General features: G+C 44.9%; 1 protein-coding gene across 6 annotated transcripts in view; it reads right to left on the bottom strand.

Moving 5' to 3' along the window:
- Window positions 1–20,645, bottom strand: part of DENND1A (DENN domain containing 1A) — a 491,959-nt gene that overhangs the window by 166,361 nt on the left and 304,953 nt on the right. For all 6 annotated transcript variants that reach the window (XM_036261261.1, XM_036261264.1, XM_036261259.1 and 3 more), the window contains one exon: window positions 7,391–7,492. In XM_036261261.1, coding sequence (XP_036117154.1) covers window positions 7,391–7,492 — 102 coding nt within the window. The remainder of the gene's footprint in view (window positions 1–7,390; window positions 7,493–20,645) is intronic.

Below are 20,645 nucleotides of genomic sequence, written 5' to 3'. Positions count from 1 at the left end.
AAATGTATTGTGATTTCACCAGTTTTTCCATTAATGTACTTTTCCTATTTCAGGATCCCATCCGGAATCCCACACGGCATTGAGTTGTCATGTCTTCTTAGTCTTCTCTGGTCTGTGACAATCCCTCAGTCTTTCCAGTGTTTTTTATGACCTTGGCAGTTTTGAGATGTACTAGTCAGGTATTTTATAGAATGCCTCTAAATCTGGGTTCGTCTAAGTTTCTGCCAAGACATGACTGGGGTTTTGGAAAGAATACCAGAGAGGTGATGATGGATCCTTCTCATCATCATATCTGGGTTACATGATACTCACCTGATCACTGGATTAAGGTAGTCCTGCCATTTCCTCACTAAAGTTATTCTTTTTCCCTTTACACGCTATATTTTTTTGGAAGTGAGTCACTATGTCCAGCCCGCATTCACGTGTGTGTGTATTGAGTCTGGGGGTTTTAAGCTCCTCTACTAGAGAGGAGAATATCTATAGACATTATTTGGAATTCTTCTATAAGGAAGATTTGCCTCTTTTCCTCTATCCACTCTCTTTTGATTGGTGTTTACATGGTATCTTTTCCATCCTTTTACTTTTCATTTCTCTCTTTATATTTCAGGTGGAATTCATGTAGATAGCATATAATTGGGTCTTATTTATTTATTTATTTATTTATCCTCACCCGAGGATACATTTTTTCCATTTTTCTTCAGATAGAGTGGGAGGGAGGAAGAGAGAGAGAAACATCAGTGTGAGAGAGACACATCGACTGGATGCCTCTCGCATGACTCTGACCAGGGTGGGGGACTGACCTGCAACCAAGGTACATGCCCTTGAGTGGAATCAAACCCACAACTCTTTGGTCTGAGGGCCAACGCTCTAATTGCTGAGCCAAACAGGCCAGGGCTTTGGTCTTATTTTTAAGTATATTATTAATCTTTAATTGGAGTATTTAGATGATGCACGTTTAATGTAATAATATAGTTGGGTAAGTCTATCATCTTGTTAACTTTTCTATTTATACCATCTGTATTTGGTTTCTTTATCCTTTTCCCCAAAAATCTTTTAGATCTTCAATATAAGGCTTATTAGCTAGATATCACTACCTTATTTATTTTCCTTAGTGGCTCTTCTAAAGTTTACAATATACATTCTTAACTTAAAAGTCTCTTTCAAATAATAGTATACCAGCTGACATATAATTTAAGAACCTTAAAACTGCAAAACTCCATTCTCTACCCCTGCCCTGTCCCCTATGCTACTGTAGTCATATATTTTACTTCTAGCTAGGTTATTACACAATAAATACACTGGTAATTTCGATTATAGATACTCAATTACCTTTTGCAGAGATTAAAAATGAGAAAAGAAGTCCCGTACATTCACCCACATGTTTACTATTTCTGGCACTCTTCACCCCTTATTGTCCAAGCTTCTCTATAGCATCGTTTTTCTTCCATAGGAAGAAATTCCTTTAACATTTCTTGGAGTACAGGTCTGATTTCTCTCATGTTTTGTTTTCTGAAATAGTCTTTTGTTTTGTTTTACATTAAAAAATGTTTTTATTGTTGCAAGTATCACAGATGTCCCCTTTATCCCCATCGAGCCCCTCCTTTCCATTCTCACCCCTCTCCTGCCTTCCCCAAGCCTAGTGTCTGTGTAGATTGGTTGTGCATATATGCTTTATCTCTTCCCTCCCCTCCCACCCTCCATCCCTCTGAGGTTTGTCAGTCTGTTCCCTACTTCCATGATTCTGGATCTCTTTTGGTTGACAGCTTATTTTGTTCATTATGTTCCACAAATAAGTGAGATCATGTGGTACTTGTCTTTCTTTGATGGGCTTATTTCACTTAGTGTAATACTCTCCAGGTCCCTCCATGTCGTCTCAAAGGATAAGAGATTTTCTTTCTTACAGCTGCGTAGTATTCCATCGTGTACATGTACCACCGCTTTGTTATCTGCTGATCTACTGATGGACACTTAATTGTGCCTTTGTTTGTGAAGGATATTTTCACTGGATATACTATTCTAGTTTGACAAAATTTTCCTTTATTACTTTAAAAGGGTCAGTCTATTATCTTCTGGCTGCGTAGTTTCTTACAAGAAGTCTTCTGCCATTACTTCTTTCATTTATATGTGTCTTTTTTCCCCTCTAGCTAATTTTAAGCTTTTGTTTTTATCACTAGTATTGAGTAATTTCAGGACCTACCCTTGGTGTGGTTTTGTTCAGGTCCGTTATCCTTGAGGTTTTCAGTGCTTCTTGGATCTCTGCATTAATCATTTTCATCACAACTGAAAAACAAATTGGCTACAATCTCTTTAAATACGTTCTCTGTCTTTCCCCACCTTCCTCTCCTTCTAGGACTCCAATTAGATGTATGTTAGTCCTCTTGATATTGTGCCATGGGTCCCGAAGGGTCTGTTGACCTTTTCCAGTCTTTCCTTTCTCTGCTTCATAGTGGATACAGTTTTTAATGGTATGTCTTCAAGTTCATTGATCTTTTAAGATGTGGTGCCTAACATCCTTTTAACCCTATCGGTGAAATTTTCAATCCAGGTATTCTATTTTTCACCTCAAGATGTTCCCTCTCATTCTTTTTATATCTTCTGTTTCTCTCCTCATTAAGTTCAGGTCTTCCTTAAATTCAAGAGTACATTTATAATCTTTATAATATCCATCTTAAGGTCCTTGTCTGCTAATTCTATCATGTTTGTCATTTCAGAGTTAGTTTCCATTGACAAATTTTCGTCTTGGTTATGGGTTATATTTCCCTGATTCTCAATGTCTAGTACTTTTTTGACAGGATGCTAGTTACTGTGAATGTTATGTTGTTGAGTGTTAGATTTTGTTGTCTTCTTTTAAAGAGGGTTGAAGTTTATTTTGACAGGAGGTTGAATATCTTGCATATCAGATTGATCCTTTTAAGGCTTTTTTTTTTTTTTTTTTTAAAGAAATAGTTTTGTTTAAAACTTTTTAAGTTTAACATACATACACAGGAGTACAAATATCGCTGGTGTTCAGATCGAGGAATTCTTGCCGACATAACTGGCACTGAGAGAAAAAATCAGCACATTACCAGCACCAGCCCTGAGGCCCTCTCTTATGCTCCTCAGGGCTGGATTTTAACCTTTTTTTTTTTTTTTTTAAATCCTCACCTGTAGATACTTTTTCTGTTGATTTTTAGAGAGAGTGGAAGGAGAGAGAGAAAGAGAGAGACATATCAATTGGTTGCCTCCTGCATGTACCCCAACCAGGGCACAGATTGGGGATCAAACCTGCAACCCAGGTATGTGCCCTTGACTGGGAATCGAACCGCTACCTTTTGGTTTGCTGTGGGCTGGTGCTCTAACGACTGAGCCACACCAGCCAGGGCTTGATTTTAAGCTTTGTTAGGGCAGGGCTAAAACTATCTTTGCTCTAGAGCTAATTTAGACTACCACAGGCTTGGCCTCCTGGGGTCTCTGATGACTGTCCTGAGTGATCACCAAGATCTTCCTCTTCTGGCTGGTCAGAGCCTGAATGAGTCCTAGCCTGTGTGAGCTCCCCCTATGGGTGGGCAGACCAGGCTTCAGCAGGTTAGTCAAGAGGACTCAATTCAGATTTCTGGAGCTCTTTTGCTGAGCAGCTCTCTCCTGTCAGATAATCTGACCCACAAATTGGAACTACCTCTTCCCCATACTCAGATCCACAACTCCTCAACTCAGCGAGGCTGTTGTGCTTGGCTGGGGACCCCCTCTTGGCCTAGGGGCCAGAAAGTGCCTCTAGGCAGAAAAACCAGGGGGATCACAGGCCTCAAGTTACTTTCTCTCAGGGATTATACTCCTGTACTACTTGTCCAGTATGTGAAAACAGTTGTTTTCATATTTGTCCTGAGTTTTAGTTGTTAATGGCAGGGGCAGAAATCTAGTTCCAATTACTCCATCATGGCTAGAAGCAGAACAAAGGCCTCTTTTAATAAAATTTCCAGCACGAATGCCATGTTTTGCAAGATTTCATCTACCAAAATAACCCAATCCATATGTCCCCTCCATCCTTCCATCTATCTATTCAGTGGCTGCTAGATCCTGGGAAACAAAGATGGATAAAACTTGATTCCTGCCCTCAAAGAACTCACAATTAAAAGGGAAAGCCAGAATGTGTGACAAATTATCCTGCAGGAAGATAAGTGTAATTATACAAGCAGAATAAGGAGCTGTGGAGACATAGAGAAAGATGTGGTCAAATGTACTTGGAGAGGTCAGGGAAGGTTTTTACAGCTGAACATTTAGCATAAAGTGTTGAAGAACAAGTAAGATTGGCAGATGAGGCGGGACATTTGGGACAACAGAAACTCTGCATACAAAGTTATGAAACAACAGGTATGCTTGGGAGAAATACTGACAGTGCCAAGCAGCTATAATACAGGGTTTGAAGCAGTGAGGAGAACGAGCTAAAGCGATGGGAAAAACAGGTGGGTCATATCATGAAGGAGGGCCTGGAATGCCATGCTAGTCACCAGGTGCATCCATAATCCACTAATATTAACTGCAGTCTATAGAGCTCACAGAACACATTTTACATATATTATACACATTACATTTACTTCTCACAACAATCGTATTAAGGAAACTGAGACTCAGAGAGCTTAAGCAATTTTGCCCGAGACCACGTGCCTTCGTAAGTGAAGCCAGCATCTAAATACAGATCTCTCATTCCAAAGCCAACAAAAGGGACCTGCCTCTAATCTACAGGTACTAAAAGTTATGGAAGGATTTCTGTCTTTAGAAATTAAAAAAATATATATGTTCATTGACAAAATGGTTTTAAGTACAGTTAAATTGAGTTAAATAAAACTATAAATAAATATAACTAAATTAGGGAAATGTAGTTAAGTTTCTGTTTTAAATAGGTAACTGGTACATGAGGAAGGAGGCTGGGGTTCCAAGAGCCAGCAGAGACTGCAGGAGAGAAGGAAGAGGCTGGATCAGGCAGCATTTAGGAGGGACGGAGAAGCTTTGAGAAATGTCTAAGAAGCAGAGTCTGTCAGATGCAGTCAGTAAGTAGCTTTGGCAAAAGAAAAGACTGTGAGGTCAACTGTGGATATGCTGATACACTAAAAGCACCTGGCCCTGTGCTAAATGCAGGGGACACAAAGATGGCAGGTACAATTTCTCCTCTCAAGGACTCGAAAGCTCACACAGCCTTCGAGCATAAAGCCTGTGAATTCCACTGAAGCACAGCAAGTACCCATGGACCCCATTCCCTCCCCAGTACTATCCTTGGAGTCTTCCATGAGTCTAGAGCCTCATGCTGGAAACCACTGCTGTAGAACACTCTCAGCCTTACCACAAATCGGCTTGCAAATGAGGAGATCCTTTGGTTACAGGGAACTAACTGTCCTCTCACCCTGGCTGCAATTATTAGTGACAATTTTATTAAAAATAATTGCAGGTTCCACTTATTAAGCACTGAGAACATGTGCACACCGTGCCAAGCACCTGATGAACACTACTGCCCATCTACTTGCCACGGCAATCCTAATGACAGGCCTGGCACTCCTCTTTTCAAGGGGGGAGGTGAGGCTCAGATAGGGACAATACCATGCCCAGGTTTCCTCGGTTCTTTGAGGCCACTTCCCTGATCATTTAAAAGGCATCTGGGAATGTACCATCTTCAGGAAGTCTCCATTCGCCCCCCTCAAATCTTTGTCACCCCTGGGCTCTTCTGTGCCTGATTCCAATACCCTTCATGGCTCCTATTTCTGCATACTGTGATATGTATGTCAGTTACATGTCTGTTTCCTCCACTGGAATATGCTCCTTGAGGGAGAGCATTAGGTCTGCTTCATATTTGCTGCTCAAAGCCCCGCTCAGGGCAGAGCACTGCAGGGGGGACCAGTCAGTCTGTTCTATAGTTTCTGGGCCATCACACTCATTGGGGCTGCCCCAGGCCCCTGGCCATCACTGCCCTTGACAGACCTCAGGTGCACTTACCACATTCACTCAGCAGTTGCAAGGTCCATACCTAAGACACCTATGGCTTTATGGGAGAGCCTTTCCACCGAACCCAAAGAATTCAAATTATGGTCAGGAGGTCCTAAGATACCAACCACGACCCTGTTCTGACATGATAAATGAACCTCACAGTGTCTGGTACTTTCATTTTTTCTACTTCTGACGGAGGCAGCACAGGCTTTCGTGTTGTCCAGACCGGGGTCCCGAGGTTCCAACCTCAGCTCTGCCCTGGTGAGCCTGGGTCTGTGTCTAGGCACATACTTCCTGTGAAAGGAGAGAACGCCTATTCCGCGGGGCTACGATGCTAGCTGAACGTGGTCCTGAATGCAGAAGGCACCCAGAGAGGCAGGGGGCAGTGCCTCTGTGGAGTGACAGAGCTGGGCTCGCTGCCTGGCTCCCCCCTTCCTAGCTCTGTGGTAGTGGGAATAAGAGAAATATTTCCTGAGAGTAGTAGGAAGTCAGTGAATGGTAGCGCTTTTTAATTATCCTACAAACGGAACATCTTTACGGAGTACAAATGACCCTCGAAACCTCACAGTGAGTTAAGAGCAGGCATGTGAAACCTGTTTGCAAGCCGTTCACCAGCAAACACTCATCTCTTCAGGACAGTTAACCCCACGATGCCACCGGGACTCCTGGCAGGAATGGAGCGGCAGCGCCCACTGCCGCAACACCAACCCAGTGACACATACCCAGCCCCATCTCAGCACCACCCACCTCCCAGTCTGGAAGGCAGAGTCAGGGAGGCCAGATCAGAAACATCCAAACTGTGCTTCGCAGTGAACCCCGGCCCTCCTCATTTGTAAGGACAAGGGGGACACTGGGTCTCCTTCGAATAGCTGCCCACAAGGCAGCTCTGAGCAGCAAGGTGCAACAGGTGTGAGGTCAGACGTTCGCCGGCAAAGGCGGCAGCCAGTAGAGCCCACAATCTGTCTAGACCTGAGGTGTGAAGAAAGACTTAGGGGACACGGAACCACATGCAGAGCACTGTCTACAGGTCCCTGCTACATGGGAAACAGTCTGTTTGATGATGTCCCAGGGAAAAGATGGAGGACTGAAGAGGCCCAAATTGCTCACACTGAAAGCCCTCCCGCCACCTCAGGGGATATGGCACTGAGCTGGAGAGGGATGGAGAGACCCCCAGGCACTCACCATCTGGGGAGCTGTCGAGGCCCAGGGATCGCTTCATGGCCTTTCAGATGAAGCCAATGAGAACAAAACAAGACTACAAAAATGAACCACCTCCAACTTCCTTCACCGAGACAAAGGTGCCAGAGGGAACAGAGAAACGAAGTACAATCCTTAGGCCGCGGGAAAGCCACAGCTGTCCCCTGCTTCCCCGTCCCCAGGGTTATGCCACATTCACCGCCACTCACAGGAGTCAGAACCCCAAGGGCTCATTACCCACCACGTCATTCGGGAGGCTCTGGAGGTCGTCAAAGGGGGTTTCCAGGGTGTTGGTGTCCACGTTAAGGATCACGACATCATCCAGGGCCATGTTTCGGACTTTCTGCAAATAAAAAATACCAAACAAAAAATCGCTGAGGCACCATGATGACACGTATCTTCCCCAGGCCTTCTCTGGGGACGAGGAATAGGAAGCAAAGTGACATCTGACAAAGGCTTGCTCTGGGGCAGGCCCCTGCTAGGTGATCACATTTATGAGGACACTTAACTGTCCCAAAAACTCTGTGAGCTTGTATGGTCACCCCGAAGTCCCAGGAAAGAATAGGGTTTCACAAAGACTAAATTAACATGTCCCAGGTCACAGAGCTAGGAAGAGAGATCTTTATACCCCAATGTTATCTTTTCCCTGTATCTTACATCTTTTACAACGGAGTCTGAGATCCAAAGCTCTGGCCCCGGGTACTCTGATGGACAGATATGCTCTTGTGACACCCGCAGTCAAGCCAACCCTTCTCATTTACAGAGACTAGTCACCTGCCCATCTCTCTTTTGGCCCCTGCCATTCTTGGGTATGGAGTATGGTGTATGGCCTAGTGTCACCGTGTTAACATTTCCCTTAAACAGTAAGTAGAAAGGTCACACTTTCTGTTTGGTTCCGTTTTCCATAGAAATCTAGCTAGTGAGTCATGACTCACAGGCCACAGGCCATGATTCTACTGGTACAGGGAAAGGGAGACGCACGTCTACTAGGTGTTCATGTTTGGTGAGGGGAGGAAGGAATGAAGGTTCAATATGGGGAAAGAAGAGCCCCCATCTGGAAGCAACTAGATAGTCTGTTGAAGTACTAGATAGTGAGTAGCCTCAGTTTTCTATTTTTAATCACTGTTTACCCACTGCTAAAATCCATCTCTGTGTTTCTGCTGCCTGCTCACCACTCCCAATCTCATCCAATCCTCTCACTCTCTTACATCTGAACTCACTTCTTTAGAGTTTAGAATTCAAAACGATTTCATTTTGCCCTGGTTAAATAGAAAGACCCTATAATTTGTTGTCTAAACAGGGATACTTTTGGCTATAAAAGAGCATTTATGACAGGGTAAAGGCATAAAATGGGGCATATGGTCTTCTATATGTAAGGAACCAATTTCATTATTGGCCATACTCTGAGCTACTACACGTGACTATGTAACAGTACATTGCCCAAGGATGCCTGGCCAGCCAAGCTGGGGCTGCAGTCTGCCAACCCGCGTGTCTGCCGAGTGACATCAGTAGGAAGTGCTGGTGAGAGCACTGGGTTGGCTGGCGATGGAGCTGGACATCCCGATGGCGGCGTAAGCCCAAGTCAGCCAATGCCCTGGAGATGCACAGCAACTGCAACGTGCTTTTCTTAGGCTTCTCTTACCTTACCTCATTTAATTCTCAAACACTGCCGCGTGCATGTTATTATCCTCCTGTATGGAACAGGAGGGAAATGCGGTGCAGACAGGTGAGGTGAGGGGCAGAGGTAACAGCACCGGCTGCCCCCACAGCGCCATCAGCCTCCTCCCTCCTCAGACACCCTCTGTGAGACTGAGCTCTGCACAGGCCCTGCCAGTGAGCCCCAGTACCCCTGTGCCTGCTGGGGTGTGGGCTCCTTCAGGGGTTCACCTGTTTGGCTCCCCACCGCATAATAACTAGCACCTGACAAAATTATTTGCTAAGTGCTAATTAACATTGGTCTACGTTTGTTGTCTCAAACCCCAGCCTCTAGGACAGAACCTGGCACCTAAGTAAACATTTCCAGATTCCTCCCAGCAGGAGGGTGGAGCCATGCTGGTCAGAAGCTTCCTGGGGTTGAAATAACACTCCCAGAGGGCAGAATCCTGGAACCCTTTCATTAATGAAACCAGGAGCCTCAACCTTCTGGACTCTTCCAGGCCATGGGGGCCTAGGCCACAAACCTACCAAGCAATTCATAAACTTTACTAAGTGCTTACTCTGGGCTGAGACCCACAGAGGAGGGACAAGATTGCCGACTTAGAAGTTTTTTCTCCCTACGGACCCCATCACTCATGTTAACTGACTGGCTCACTTACAGGGTGAACACTATGAGCAAACAGCATTGATAACAGCACATCACCAGTTTTCACTCAGCACAGTCCCCACTTTACAGATGAGAACACTGAGCCTCCTGATGAACTGCCCAGGGCTCCTTCGCTGCCTCCCTCGCCATCCACACCCAGCAGTGTGCCAGCGGGAAGTTACGGAAACAGCCTCAACGACCCCCTTTCTCACTCATGCGCACTCCAGGGCTCACGCAGCACTTCCACAGGGGTCCTTTCACTTCAGCAATGTGGCTGCAGGTGAGGGGCCGCCACTCCCACTCCAGAGTGAGAGACTGAGGCTCAGAGAGGTGAAGTGGCTCCCCCCTCTGTAAAACTGAGAGGATAACTGTGACCACCTCCTCACCTCATTTCCCCCGGTGCTGTTGGGCACACAGTAGGACTTCTAAACAGTAGCTATTATTATTACTTGTATAATACATACATCAGCCCCAACTAGTCTGAGAGCTGTAGAGGCAACGGCCTTAGGGCAAAGTCCTTTGGCCCCTTCTTAGTAATTGCGGGGCTCTCACTTCAAAGACGTCAGCACCAGAAACAAGGGTCCATAAGGGGCTGAGCCACAGCTCCGCTGAGGAGGCTTCGACAGTGAGCCGAGGCTGCCGCACCCAGAATCATATATACATACATATGCCCCCAAGATGCACACACACTTTAATTGCAAAACCAGTGTTTATTACATTTCATTTTCAAAATGTAACAGAATCTACAGACACCCTGTACATGGGGGGGGGGGGAGGATATATATTTTTCCTCTTGTGACCTTCCAAAGAGCTCGGACGACAAGGGCAGACAAGGGGCAGGGCCGCCCCGGGAGAGGCGCAGGGGCTGAGGCGGGGCTGGTGCCCACCAGACTGGCACTGTCTCTGTGCTCCAGTGGGGCCTGGCAGCACACAGCGGCCCTGTGGACTCTCCTCACTGGGCTGGAACAGGCTTTCGATAGCTTCCTACTCCTGACTGGAGGACTTGCCGGTTAAGCTATGTGGAGTGTTTACTTTTTCAACAATGGCTTCAGGCTGAAGAAGAGGAAAAAACCTGGTCCTTTTTTCTGACTGAACAGGCCAGGGTCCCCTTAGTAACCAAAATGCCCAAGCGCCAGGCTCCAGCAGGAGCTGGGGCGGCACAGTGTCCTCTCCGAGGAGAATGCTGCCCTCGCCGCGGCAGGGCTCCTCCAGAGCGGCTGCTGGCGTGGACTCAAGGACCTGCCCGAGCTCAGTGTTCCCAAGGAAAGACTCGAGGGCCAGCTCGCCGGACGGCACCTTCTCCGTGAAAGGCTCATGGAAATGGGAATGAAAAAGGCAAAACACCTCAAACTGGCGGTGGGAGAGGGAGGTGTGGTGGAGAAGGAAGTCGGACCCTTACTGGGTGCCAGGTCATTTAATCCTGTCCATGCTATGAGGGAGATACCATCATCTCCATGGTCGCGAGAAGGAAACGGGGCGCACAGAGGTCAAATCAACTGCCCAAGTCTCATAGCCAGTGAGCGGCAGAGCTGACTTTGGAACCAGTCTGACTTGAAAGCCTGTCTTTCTAAAGATGCCCCAAACCAAGGCTCAGACTTCAGAGCAAGCACCTGGACAGGGCATGCAGTTATACTAACGCTCAGGACCTGCTTCCTCTCGCCTTTCCTATCATAAAAATTACATATGCCTGCTATAAAAAAGGAGAAAGACACAAAAGTTCAAAGAAAATTATGGTTATCCTGATCCCTCCATTTGGAGATAACATTCTGTGCTTCCTTTCACATTCCTCTGCTGCAAACCCTACTTTCAAAAAACACTGTTGAAACAATTTTAATGTTTCTTTCTGATTCTCTCCTTTATTACTATATAAGCAATGTTCCACTTCATTAAAACCTTTGTAAAGATTATTAATTGTTACAAAATGTTTCACTCCATGGAAACAAATCCATCCGAGTCCCTTTTGTTGGTTACTATATCCAGTTGTTAAGACATGATCATAGGTAATACTGTCCTGAAATCTGTAGGCACAAAGCCTTGTGCTTTAGGGTGGATTCCTAGAAGTGGAATTTACTTTTCACTTCTTAAAAAGTGTCCCTCTCAAATTCGACTTTGAAAAAGATAGCTTTGCGTCCAATTATTTTAAAGTCATTTTATCCACAGCTTGTGTTTCCTACTCTGTGAAGAAAAATCAGCAAAGACACGAGCAGATGTCAAAATAGTCCTCCAAAAACCCTACCCAATTAAAACACTTACTAGGACCGCAGCACACCGAGACGGCTCTCCGGTAGCCTGTCCCACCAACACATTCCCTCTCTTTTTAGTTACAACATATGCCAAAGCTCCTGCCAGCTGCAAACCCTCCCCTCACCAGACTCTATAGGCTTTTTCTCAGAAAGAAAATTACTGACATGCACACTGCTTTCCAAATGGCATTTCTTGCACAGAGAAATATACAAAAGTGGCATCTTCCCATAAATATTGTTAATCAAAAATGCCTTTCCCTTTACTCTTTGTCACAGACAGACTTAACCTGACCCTTTCAGGACAGGGAAAGGAAAAATCACAGTATGGGAGGTGGTTAGGGCAGCGGGAGAGCAATACCTGTCACCTCTGGCTCACCTCTTATCTCCTGGGTTGCCTGAGGCAATTCATTCAACCTCTTCAACCCCCCAGGTGTTCATCTGCAACGGGGGCATCATGCCAGTACCCACCTCACAGAGTTGTGAAGGAAGGGCAGTGAGTGTAAGTACAGGAGTTCACATGACTCCCAGGACATCCATAATGAGCATTCGACCAATAGCAGCTCTCTTGCCCGTCTGTCCTCTCTCCTGAGTCCCTGAGAACTCAGTCGAGCCTGGCTAGCCTCACCCAAGAGGGCCAGAGGTGGCAGTAAGTCTGCCTTTCCCTGTGCTCCCCTTTGGTTATTCCCACAACCAGAATAAGAAGTCCATCTAGAGTTATTCATACAGATATTCAATTCTTCCCCTAATCTGTGGGGTTCTTGAGGTCATGAGACAGATCTCTGTACTCTCAGCTCCTACCCCAAGTCAGGCAATTCTTGAACGAACGAATGAGAGGCAGTACAGCCTATAGGCGAACAGCACAGGATGGGGAAGCTGGTCTGAGTCCTGATCCACCTCCACTATTCACCAGCTGTGTAAATTTGGGCATTTCACTTAATCTCTCTGTGCCTCAGATTCCTCCTCTGTAAACTGGAAATAATAACGGTGTCTACCACATAGGCTAGTTATAAAGATTAAATGGGTTAGTTAACCTTTTTAAAGTACTTAGAGAGTCATGCCTGGCACATGAGCAGCTGAAGATAAACATTTGTTAAACAAAAAGAAACGATCTTTTGAGGGTAATGGGAATATTCTACATCTTTACTGTGGTGGCAGTGGTTTTAATGAATGAATCTAGCACTTTAAATGGATGGTTTGTTGTACATAAATTATACTCCAATGAAGTTGATAAACACATTAGTACTATGTCCAGAACACAGAATAAAATCCCAGTAGACAATAAAAAATAACAACGCATGAATGACGGTGAATGAACACTGCACAAGGTAACTCCTCCCTAAGCCTTCACCCAGTGTACATTCTGATTTGCAGCTGTGTTTGGCTCCCTGCCTTCCTCCTTCCTTTTCTGTCTAGCCCGGGGTTTTTAAAAACTTTGTTTCTCACTTATGCCCCCTTAAAATAAACATAAAAATCCAATGCCCCTAGAAATTCTGATACATTTCACTACACAAAAGTGGGGTCCATTTGCGAACCACTCTGCTGTAGTTAGGAAGGATTTTTTTGGGGTGGTTAATCCTCACCTAAGGATACTTTTTCCACTGATTTCTATAAAGAGTAGAAGGGAGAGAAAGAGAGACAGAGGGAAACATCGATGTGAGAGAGACACATCGATTGGTTGCCTCCTGCACATGCCCCAACCAGGACCAGGGATCAAACCTGCAAGCCAGGTATGTGCCCTTGACCGGGAATTAAACCCACAACCCTTCAGTGTGTGGACCAATACTCTAACCACTGCACCACACTGGTGAAGGCTAAGAAGGGTTCATTGAGCCTGACTTCCTAAAGTTGGTGTATGGAAACAAGGGGTTTCCCCCTAATATATAAAATATCACCTATACTTGTTCAAACTGCACCAGCCCCCCACCCAGATCGGGGTGATCCTGCCTATCCAGGGAGAGGAATGGACAGCTAGTGACAAAAGGTAGGACTTAGAACCATGTCTCAAAATGAAGAGCAAGGGTTTACACCAGCAGTGTAATCCAGGGGACCCAGAGAGTGGTCAGGAGCACGTGGCACTGCCTGGGCTGCGGGAGCTGGGGGCTGGGGTGGAGCAGGGCACACCTGCCCCTCAAAGGAGCACTGGGCCCTGATCCAGAATGGAGGCAGCACATGTCGGGTAAGTGAGCCAATGTGCCATGAGTCTTTTCTGTTGTTCCGCCACCAGGACCATCGTCAGGGCAGGCCGTGCCTCGTTCGTCCCTGCATCTCCCACGCCCAGCACCGTGCCTGCACAGGGAAAGTGCTCACTAACTGGAGAGTGAATGAAATACTGTGCCTGGATCCACTCTACTGGGAGGCAGGCCCGGCAGCAGATGTCAACATAAGCCCAAATGGACAACGTAAGCCCAGTGTAAGCAAATTGGAGTTTGCTCAAGGAAGTGCAATGGGAATAACAATAATGATGGCAATGATAACAATCATGTAAAATTGCCATGATTAATTAGTGTAGAATTAATTCACAGTTGACACACAAGGCGAGAGGAGTTAACACTGTGGTTAAGATGACTGTGGGTTCTGGAGTCAGACAGCCAGATTCAGGCCTTGCCTCTGCTCCTGTGTCACGTCTGGCAAGTCTTTTATTTCTGACCCTCAGTTTTCTTATCTATAAAATGGGGATAATACTACCTACTGCACAGCTGTGTGATAAGGGCTGCGGCAGCTTACATAAGGACTTTAACACAGTGCCTGACTGCGGTGAGTGAGCAATAAATGGGGGGGGGGGGCTATGAAAAGAGAACCTCTATCTTTGCAATTTGAAAATTATATCAATAAACAGATTAGAGTTCCAAGATTATACGAATGTAGACACCTGATTTGCAGACCAATGTGACGTTAAACTACGACGAACCTATCTTTCTTTTTCAGGCTATCTCAGAAATATGAGGACATTCCTGAAGCAGAATGCCAGAGTCTGGATCCCAATTCTGCCAGTTACAACTGTGCTGCCTCTGGCAAAACTTTTAACCCCCAGTGGGTGCCTTACTTCCCTCATCTGTATAGTATTAAAATAGCACCAAACACCCAGGATAATGGTTACCCTTGGGTTGGAGGAAGAATAACTGCAAGAGGGCAAGAGGGGCTTCTGGGGGTGGGGGTGGTGGTACGATTTTGTTTCTCGATCTGGAGGAGGTTACACTGGTGTGCCCCCCTTGTAAAAACCCATCTTACTGTACTTTAGGATGAGGGCACTTTTCCCTGTAAATCTCACACTTCAGTAAAATGTTTACAAAAAGTAAATACAAAAGTCACCCAATTGTTATGGTGATTAGATGAGTTAACATATATATATATATGTGTGTATATATATATGTATATATATATGTGTGTGTATATATACATATATATGTGTGTATATATATGTATTACTTAGGATAGGGTCTAGTATATAACAAGCATGGGGTATTAACTATTATTATGAAAAACAAAATAGCAATAATTCTGCTGATAAAAGGGATTCGATCTAAAATATTTTCTGTCAGGCCCTGGCCGGTTTGGCTCAGCGGTTGGAAAGTCGGCCTGTGGTACAGAGAGACCTGGGTTCGGTTCCCGCTAAGGGCATGTACCTTGGTTGCAGTTTGTCCCCGGCCCTGGTTGGTCGTGCGGGTGGCGGCCACTCGATGTGTCCCTTCACATCGATGTTTCTCTCTCTCTCTCTTCCTCTCTCTCCCTACCGCTCTATCTGAACAAAAAATGGAAAAATGTCCTCGGGTGAGGATTTAAAAAAACAAAAATAAAATAAAATAAAATATTTTCTGTCAGAAAATTTGTTTGCGCCCTGGCCGGTTTGGCTCAGCGGTTGGAGTGTCGGCCTGCGGTACAGAGAAAATTTGTTTGCAAAGGTAGACACCTCTAGAAAACACATGGCTTTTTTATTTTATAAATATAATTTTTAATAAAGTATATATACATATAGCATATAGGTATATGTGTATACATCTTGATAAATTTTTACAAAGTAAACAGACCATGTAATCAGCACACAGGTTAAGAAATGTAACATTTCAGGCATCCTAGAAATCTCATCTGTGCCCCTTCTAACTACTGACTTTACAAAGGGAGCCAATATCTTGACATCTCTCATCGTAGAGTTTTTTTTTCTGTTTTTTGAATCTAATACAAATAGAACCATACAGAGTATATTCTTTTGTTCCAGCTTCCACTCAGAATTTTATATTTATAAGATTTATCCATGAAACTGCTTATTTTTTTCTCATTGCAATGTAGTATTCTGTTAGATGAATACATCACAAGTTATTTTTTTAAAATTTTTGTTACAGATGTTTCTCCTTTTTTTCCCCATTGACACGCTCCTCCCCATCCCCCCCACTCTGTCCCTGGCTTTGTCGTCCATGTCCATCTGTTATGTGTACATGCATATAAGTTCTGCAGTTTATCTCTTCCCTCCTCCCACCATCCCCTCTTCTGAGGGCTGTCAGTCTGTACCCTACTTCCACGTCTCTGGGTCTACCCTATTCCTCAGACTGTTATGTTCATTATATTCCACAAATAAGTGAGATCATGTGATATTTGTCTTTTTCTGCTTGGCTTGTTGCACTTAGGATAATACTTTCCAGGTCTCTCCATGTCGTCTCAAAGGATAAGAGATCTTTCTTTCTTACAGCTGCGTAGTACTCCATTGTGTATATGTACCACTGCTTTTTTATCCATTCATCTACTGATGGACACTTGGGCTATTTTCAGATCTTAGCTATTGTAAATAGTGCTGCTATGAACATGGGTGTACATACATTCTTTCTGATTGGTGTTTCAGGCTTCTTAGGGTATATTCCTAGAAGTGGGGTCACTGGATCAAATGGCAATTCAATTTTTAATTTTTTGAGGTAAAATCGAAGTGTTTTCCATAGTGGCTGCACCAGTCTGCATTCCCACCAGCAGTGTACTAGAGTCCCCTTTTCTCCACACCCTCGCCAACACTTGTTGTTTGAGGATTTGTTGATGGCGGCCATTCTGACAGGTGTGAGGTGATACCTCATTGTTGTTTTAATTTGCATCTCTCTGATGATTAGTGATGTTGAGCATTTCTTCATATGTCTCTTGGCCATTTGTATGTCCTGTTTGGAGAAGTGTCTATTTAGGTCCTCTGCCCATTTTTTAATTGGGTTGTCTTCCTTTTGTTGAGTTGTATGAGTACTCTATATATTTTGGAAATTAACCCCTTATCTGATGTATTATTGGCAATGATGCTCTCCCATACAGTGGGTTGCCTTTCCATTTTGATGGTTATTTCTTTTGCTGTGCAGAAGCTTTTTAGTTTGATGTAGTCCCAGACACATGGCTTCTTTAATCTGTCCCGTGCTCTCTCCAGTGAGGAGCAAAGCAGCAACATTCTTGATCCCTTTCTGAGATGCTTGCAGTCTGGAGTCAGCTTGGTTTGGTTTGGGACAGCAGCAGGAACATGAATCAGATGGACTGGGCTTTGGGTTTTATCTTATTCAATTCCTACTCAGGACCCAGGGGAGGTTATAACCTAGTATAGCCTCAGTTTCTTCATAGTCTTATGAGAAGATTAAGTAAAAAGAAAAATAGAAATATTTATTTTGCACTTACATGGCCATGTTCCCACAAGTCCAGGGTGCTGGCCTTGACCACAGGCAGGCCATCTCCCTGCTAGAGTGACCCCTGAGGCCTGTCAGCATAGTCTCCTCACCTATGGATAAACCAGCACCTGATGCAGCACCTTTGAGACCAGCAGCCAGACCACCAAGCAACGGGGATGGATCCACATCGACTTTCTGCAAGGACACTCTGCTTCAAGAAGATGCAGCCTCCTGAGTCTGAGGTTTGTCATACCCACAACCTGCTTTGCTTTGGCTGAAAGAAAGTACAGTATTCACCCCTCTGTGAAAGAGCACAACTGGTAAGGCTCCTGGCATCATACTCTGTCTCCCTAAGTCTGACTTCTAGGCAGTTTTTTTTTTCCCCAGTTTTCAAGGGTGGATATAGTTAAAGCTAAACCAAAAATTACATCTTAATAGTTTGAAAATCTAAACCTTATCCTCACTGATTGACTGTCGCTGGGCTCCATGCAGTCACCTCTTAGGTTAACTATACTCCTGGTTATGTGATGCACGAAGTCACAGCTGACTTTACAGGGCCTGAGCAGGCCAGGAGAGTGTTATATGCTCTGTGTCCATCCTTTTACTGACTTCCACAACAAAACGAGAGCTATAAGCTCATGTGTTCCTCCCATGGCCCAACCCTTCACAACACCCCTGGTTTGGTTTGGAGAGACAAGAAAACTGAGGGATAACTTGTCCAAAGTCCTCTGGCTTAGAAGCAGTGGAGCTGAACTCTGAACCCAGTTGAGCACCAACACCTTTGTGCTACCCAACTCCTTTTATTAATTGCTCTGATACATTGTTTCGATCAACAGAGCACTAAACAATTGTAACTTAACAGATGTTTGTTAGGCAAGTACCAGAAGAATAGAGTCCTTAAGTAGCTTGGTGATTGGCCCAGGCTCTATTCAAATTCCCAGTAGAGAGGATTTCCTATAGAATATCGTACCCATTTGATGGATGAGAAAATGAAGGCTAAAGAGATTAGTTTGCCAATGTTCCTACAATTGGCATTTGTCAGAAAAAGGATCTGAATCGATGTTCTTTTCACTATTCAGCCATGTCAAGTGTGTTCAAATGCATGGACAGATATATGAGCACACAAAGAACAGCATGGGGAGCTGGTGGCCTCCTAGGAGGAAAGGAAAGAGAAATCAGAGGGAAAGTGGAAAGGACAGGAAAAGGAGAGACAAATATTCTGGTATCCTAAACTCTTTATTCCCTCCTGAAATCTTGGATACACACAGAGGGAAGAGTGACATTTTCCTTCCCTTCCTCAGGCCCCAAAGGTCACTGAGCTGCCAAGCAGTTGATAAACGTAGTGGTTTTTCTTTGGAGCCAGGAGTCACTGATTTGCTCCTTCCTGCTCTGCAAAATTAAAAATCCAAGCCCAACAGTTCAGAGGACCCCAGAATTTCCCAGCGTGCTTTAAACAGAAACAGAAGCTTGGCAGGGGAGGGAAGTGCTGTAAGCACCTCCCGGGTCAGGCCAAATCCACTCCTCACAAGGTAATAAGCACTGACTCTCATTAACAAATCCAGAGATTTCCAACCCAGGTCAGCAAAGGGGCTATTTCTTCATTCCTGACCATCTATCCACTGGACATTCATTCATTCATTCATTCACTCGGTTGGTCAGTCATGCATCAGTCAGACATTCATGTCAACTTTATGCTGAGTCTTAAAGACAGGGATAACTAAAAACATGGTCTCTGAACTCAAGAAGCTCCCAGCCTATTTGTGGAAGGGTGGGGATAGAGCATGGTAGGATAAGTTATAGCCAATAAACCTAAGGCACAGTGATATGTAGTAGAGGAGATCTCACTGGTGGAATATCTCCATTCACACAGACACTGCCTGATTCCCTCCCCTGGCTGGTCCTGGACCTAGGGTCAGAAGTCCCCAAAGCTGGCGTCCTGGCTCACTCACTTACTAGAACTAGGCATCTTGAGGCAAGGCCCGTCACCTCCTTTAGCATCTAGTTCCTTCTCTGTGAGATGGGGTCACAATGCTGCTCTTAGGATTGCTGAGAAGGTGAAAGGAGATGCTGCTGGAGGGGCCAGTGTTTCACAGAGCACCAGCCATAGGGCAGAAGCTTGGTGAGTGCCAGCCGGTCTCCTTCTAGGAGCTTGGTTCTGCCAGCTCTGCTAGGGGCTCTCTGCAAGTCCCGCCTAGCACAGCCCCACCATGCAGCCTGGCCTCCGCTCTGCCTTCAGAATGGAGGGGTGAGCCCATGGACTCTGACTCTGCTGGTGTTTTGCCTTAAACTGAAGCACCCTCCCCACTGCTGGAGACTCCATTTCCTCATGAGTTAACAGAGGACAAGCATGGTGTTCACACCTTTCACCACCGCTACAAAGCAGAGGCGAGAGGTGAGGTGGCAGAGCCCTCGGCACACTGTGAAGATGGCCCAGGCACAGAGCACTGTGATCATCTCTCCGGCAAGACTCTGCTCTTCTATAAAGCCTTCCTACTTCTTCTTCCTGGCCCTATGCCAAGTAGAGTGGGCAACTTATACTTGGGCCCTCAAATAAAACTTGTTTGGTGATGTTTCTAATTGCTTCATGTGTACCTGTCACTTTTCCCATAAAATAACTTTTGATCTTACTACATTCACATGTACTGCAATAACGCTTACCATCGTCATCTATAAAGTACTGAAGTTTTAAATACTATATTTTTAAATATATTATTTCATCTGATCCTCAAAGCAGCCTCATGGAAAAGGTATTATTCTTCCCATTTTACAGAAGAGAAAACTGAAGCTCTTCTCCTAGGTCCTGGAGTAATGACAGAGCTAGGATTTGAGCTTGGAACTTCTGGGCTCCAAAGCCTAGACCCTTTGTACCATCTGGGGAACCCCTCCACTTTCCTGGCTTAGCAAATACTATGGACACTGACTAGGTGACATATTTCTCTTGTAACCTCCATGGATAGACTTATCATGGGCCAGATACATAACAGCAAACAGACCCTAAAAGCAGGGTCAGTATCATATTTTTCTTTTGTACACACTAAAACACTTCACACGACAAAATAATTGGGTTTGAATTCTACTCCTGTTAATTGTTAGCTGTGTGACTTTGGACAAGTTACTTAACCTCTCTGTGTTCAGATTTTATCATCTATACAATAGAGCCACACTACGAGAACATAGACTTGTGAAAATTAAATGAGTGTAATACATCCAGCACTGTTCCAAAAATAGTATCCATCCCATTTGAAACGATGAAACTTGAATTTAAGAGTTTCACTGGGGGTATAAGAAGATATTGATTTCCTAGTCCCAAAATGGTTTGGGGTCACCTTCTCA

Source organism: Molossus molossus, unplaced genomic scaffold (genome assembly GCF_014108415.1).
Source record: "Molossus molossus isolate mMolMol1 unplaced genomic scaffold, mMolMol1.p scaffold_m16_p_14, whole genome shotgun sequence".
Lineage (NCBI taxonomy): Eukaryota > Metazoa > Chordata > Mammalia > Chiroptera > Molossidae > Molossus > Molossus molossus.
The sequence above is the reverse complement of the archived record's forward strand: the minus strand, read 5'-3'. Positions and strand labels throughout refer to the sequence as shown.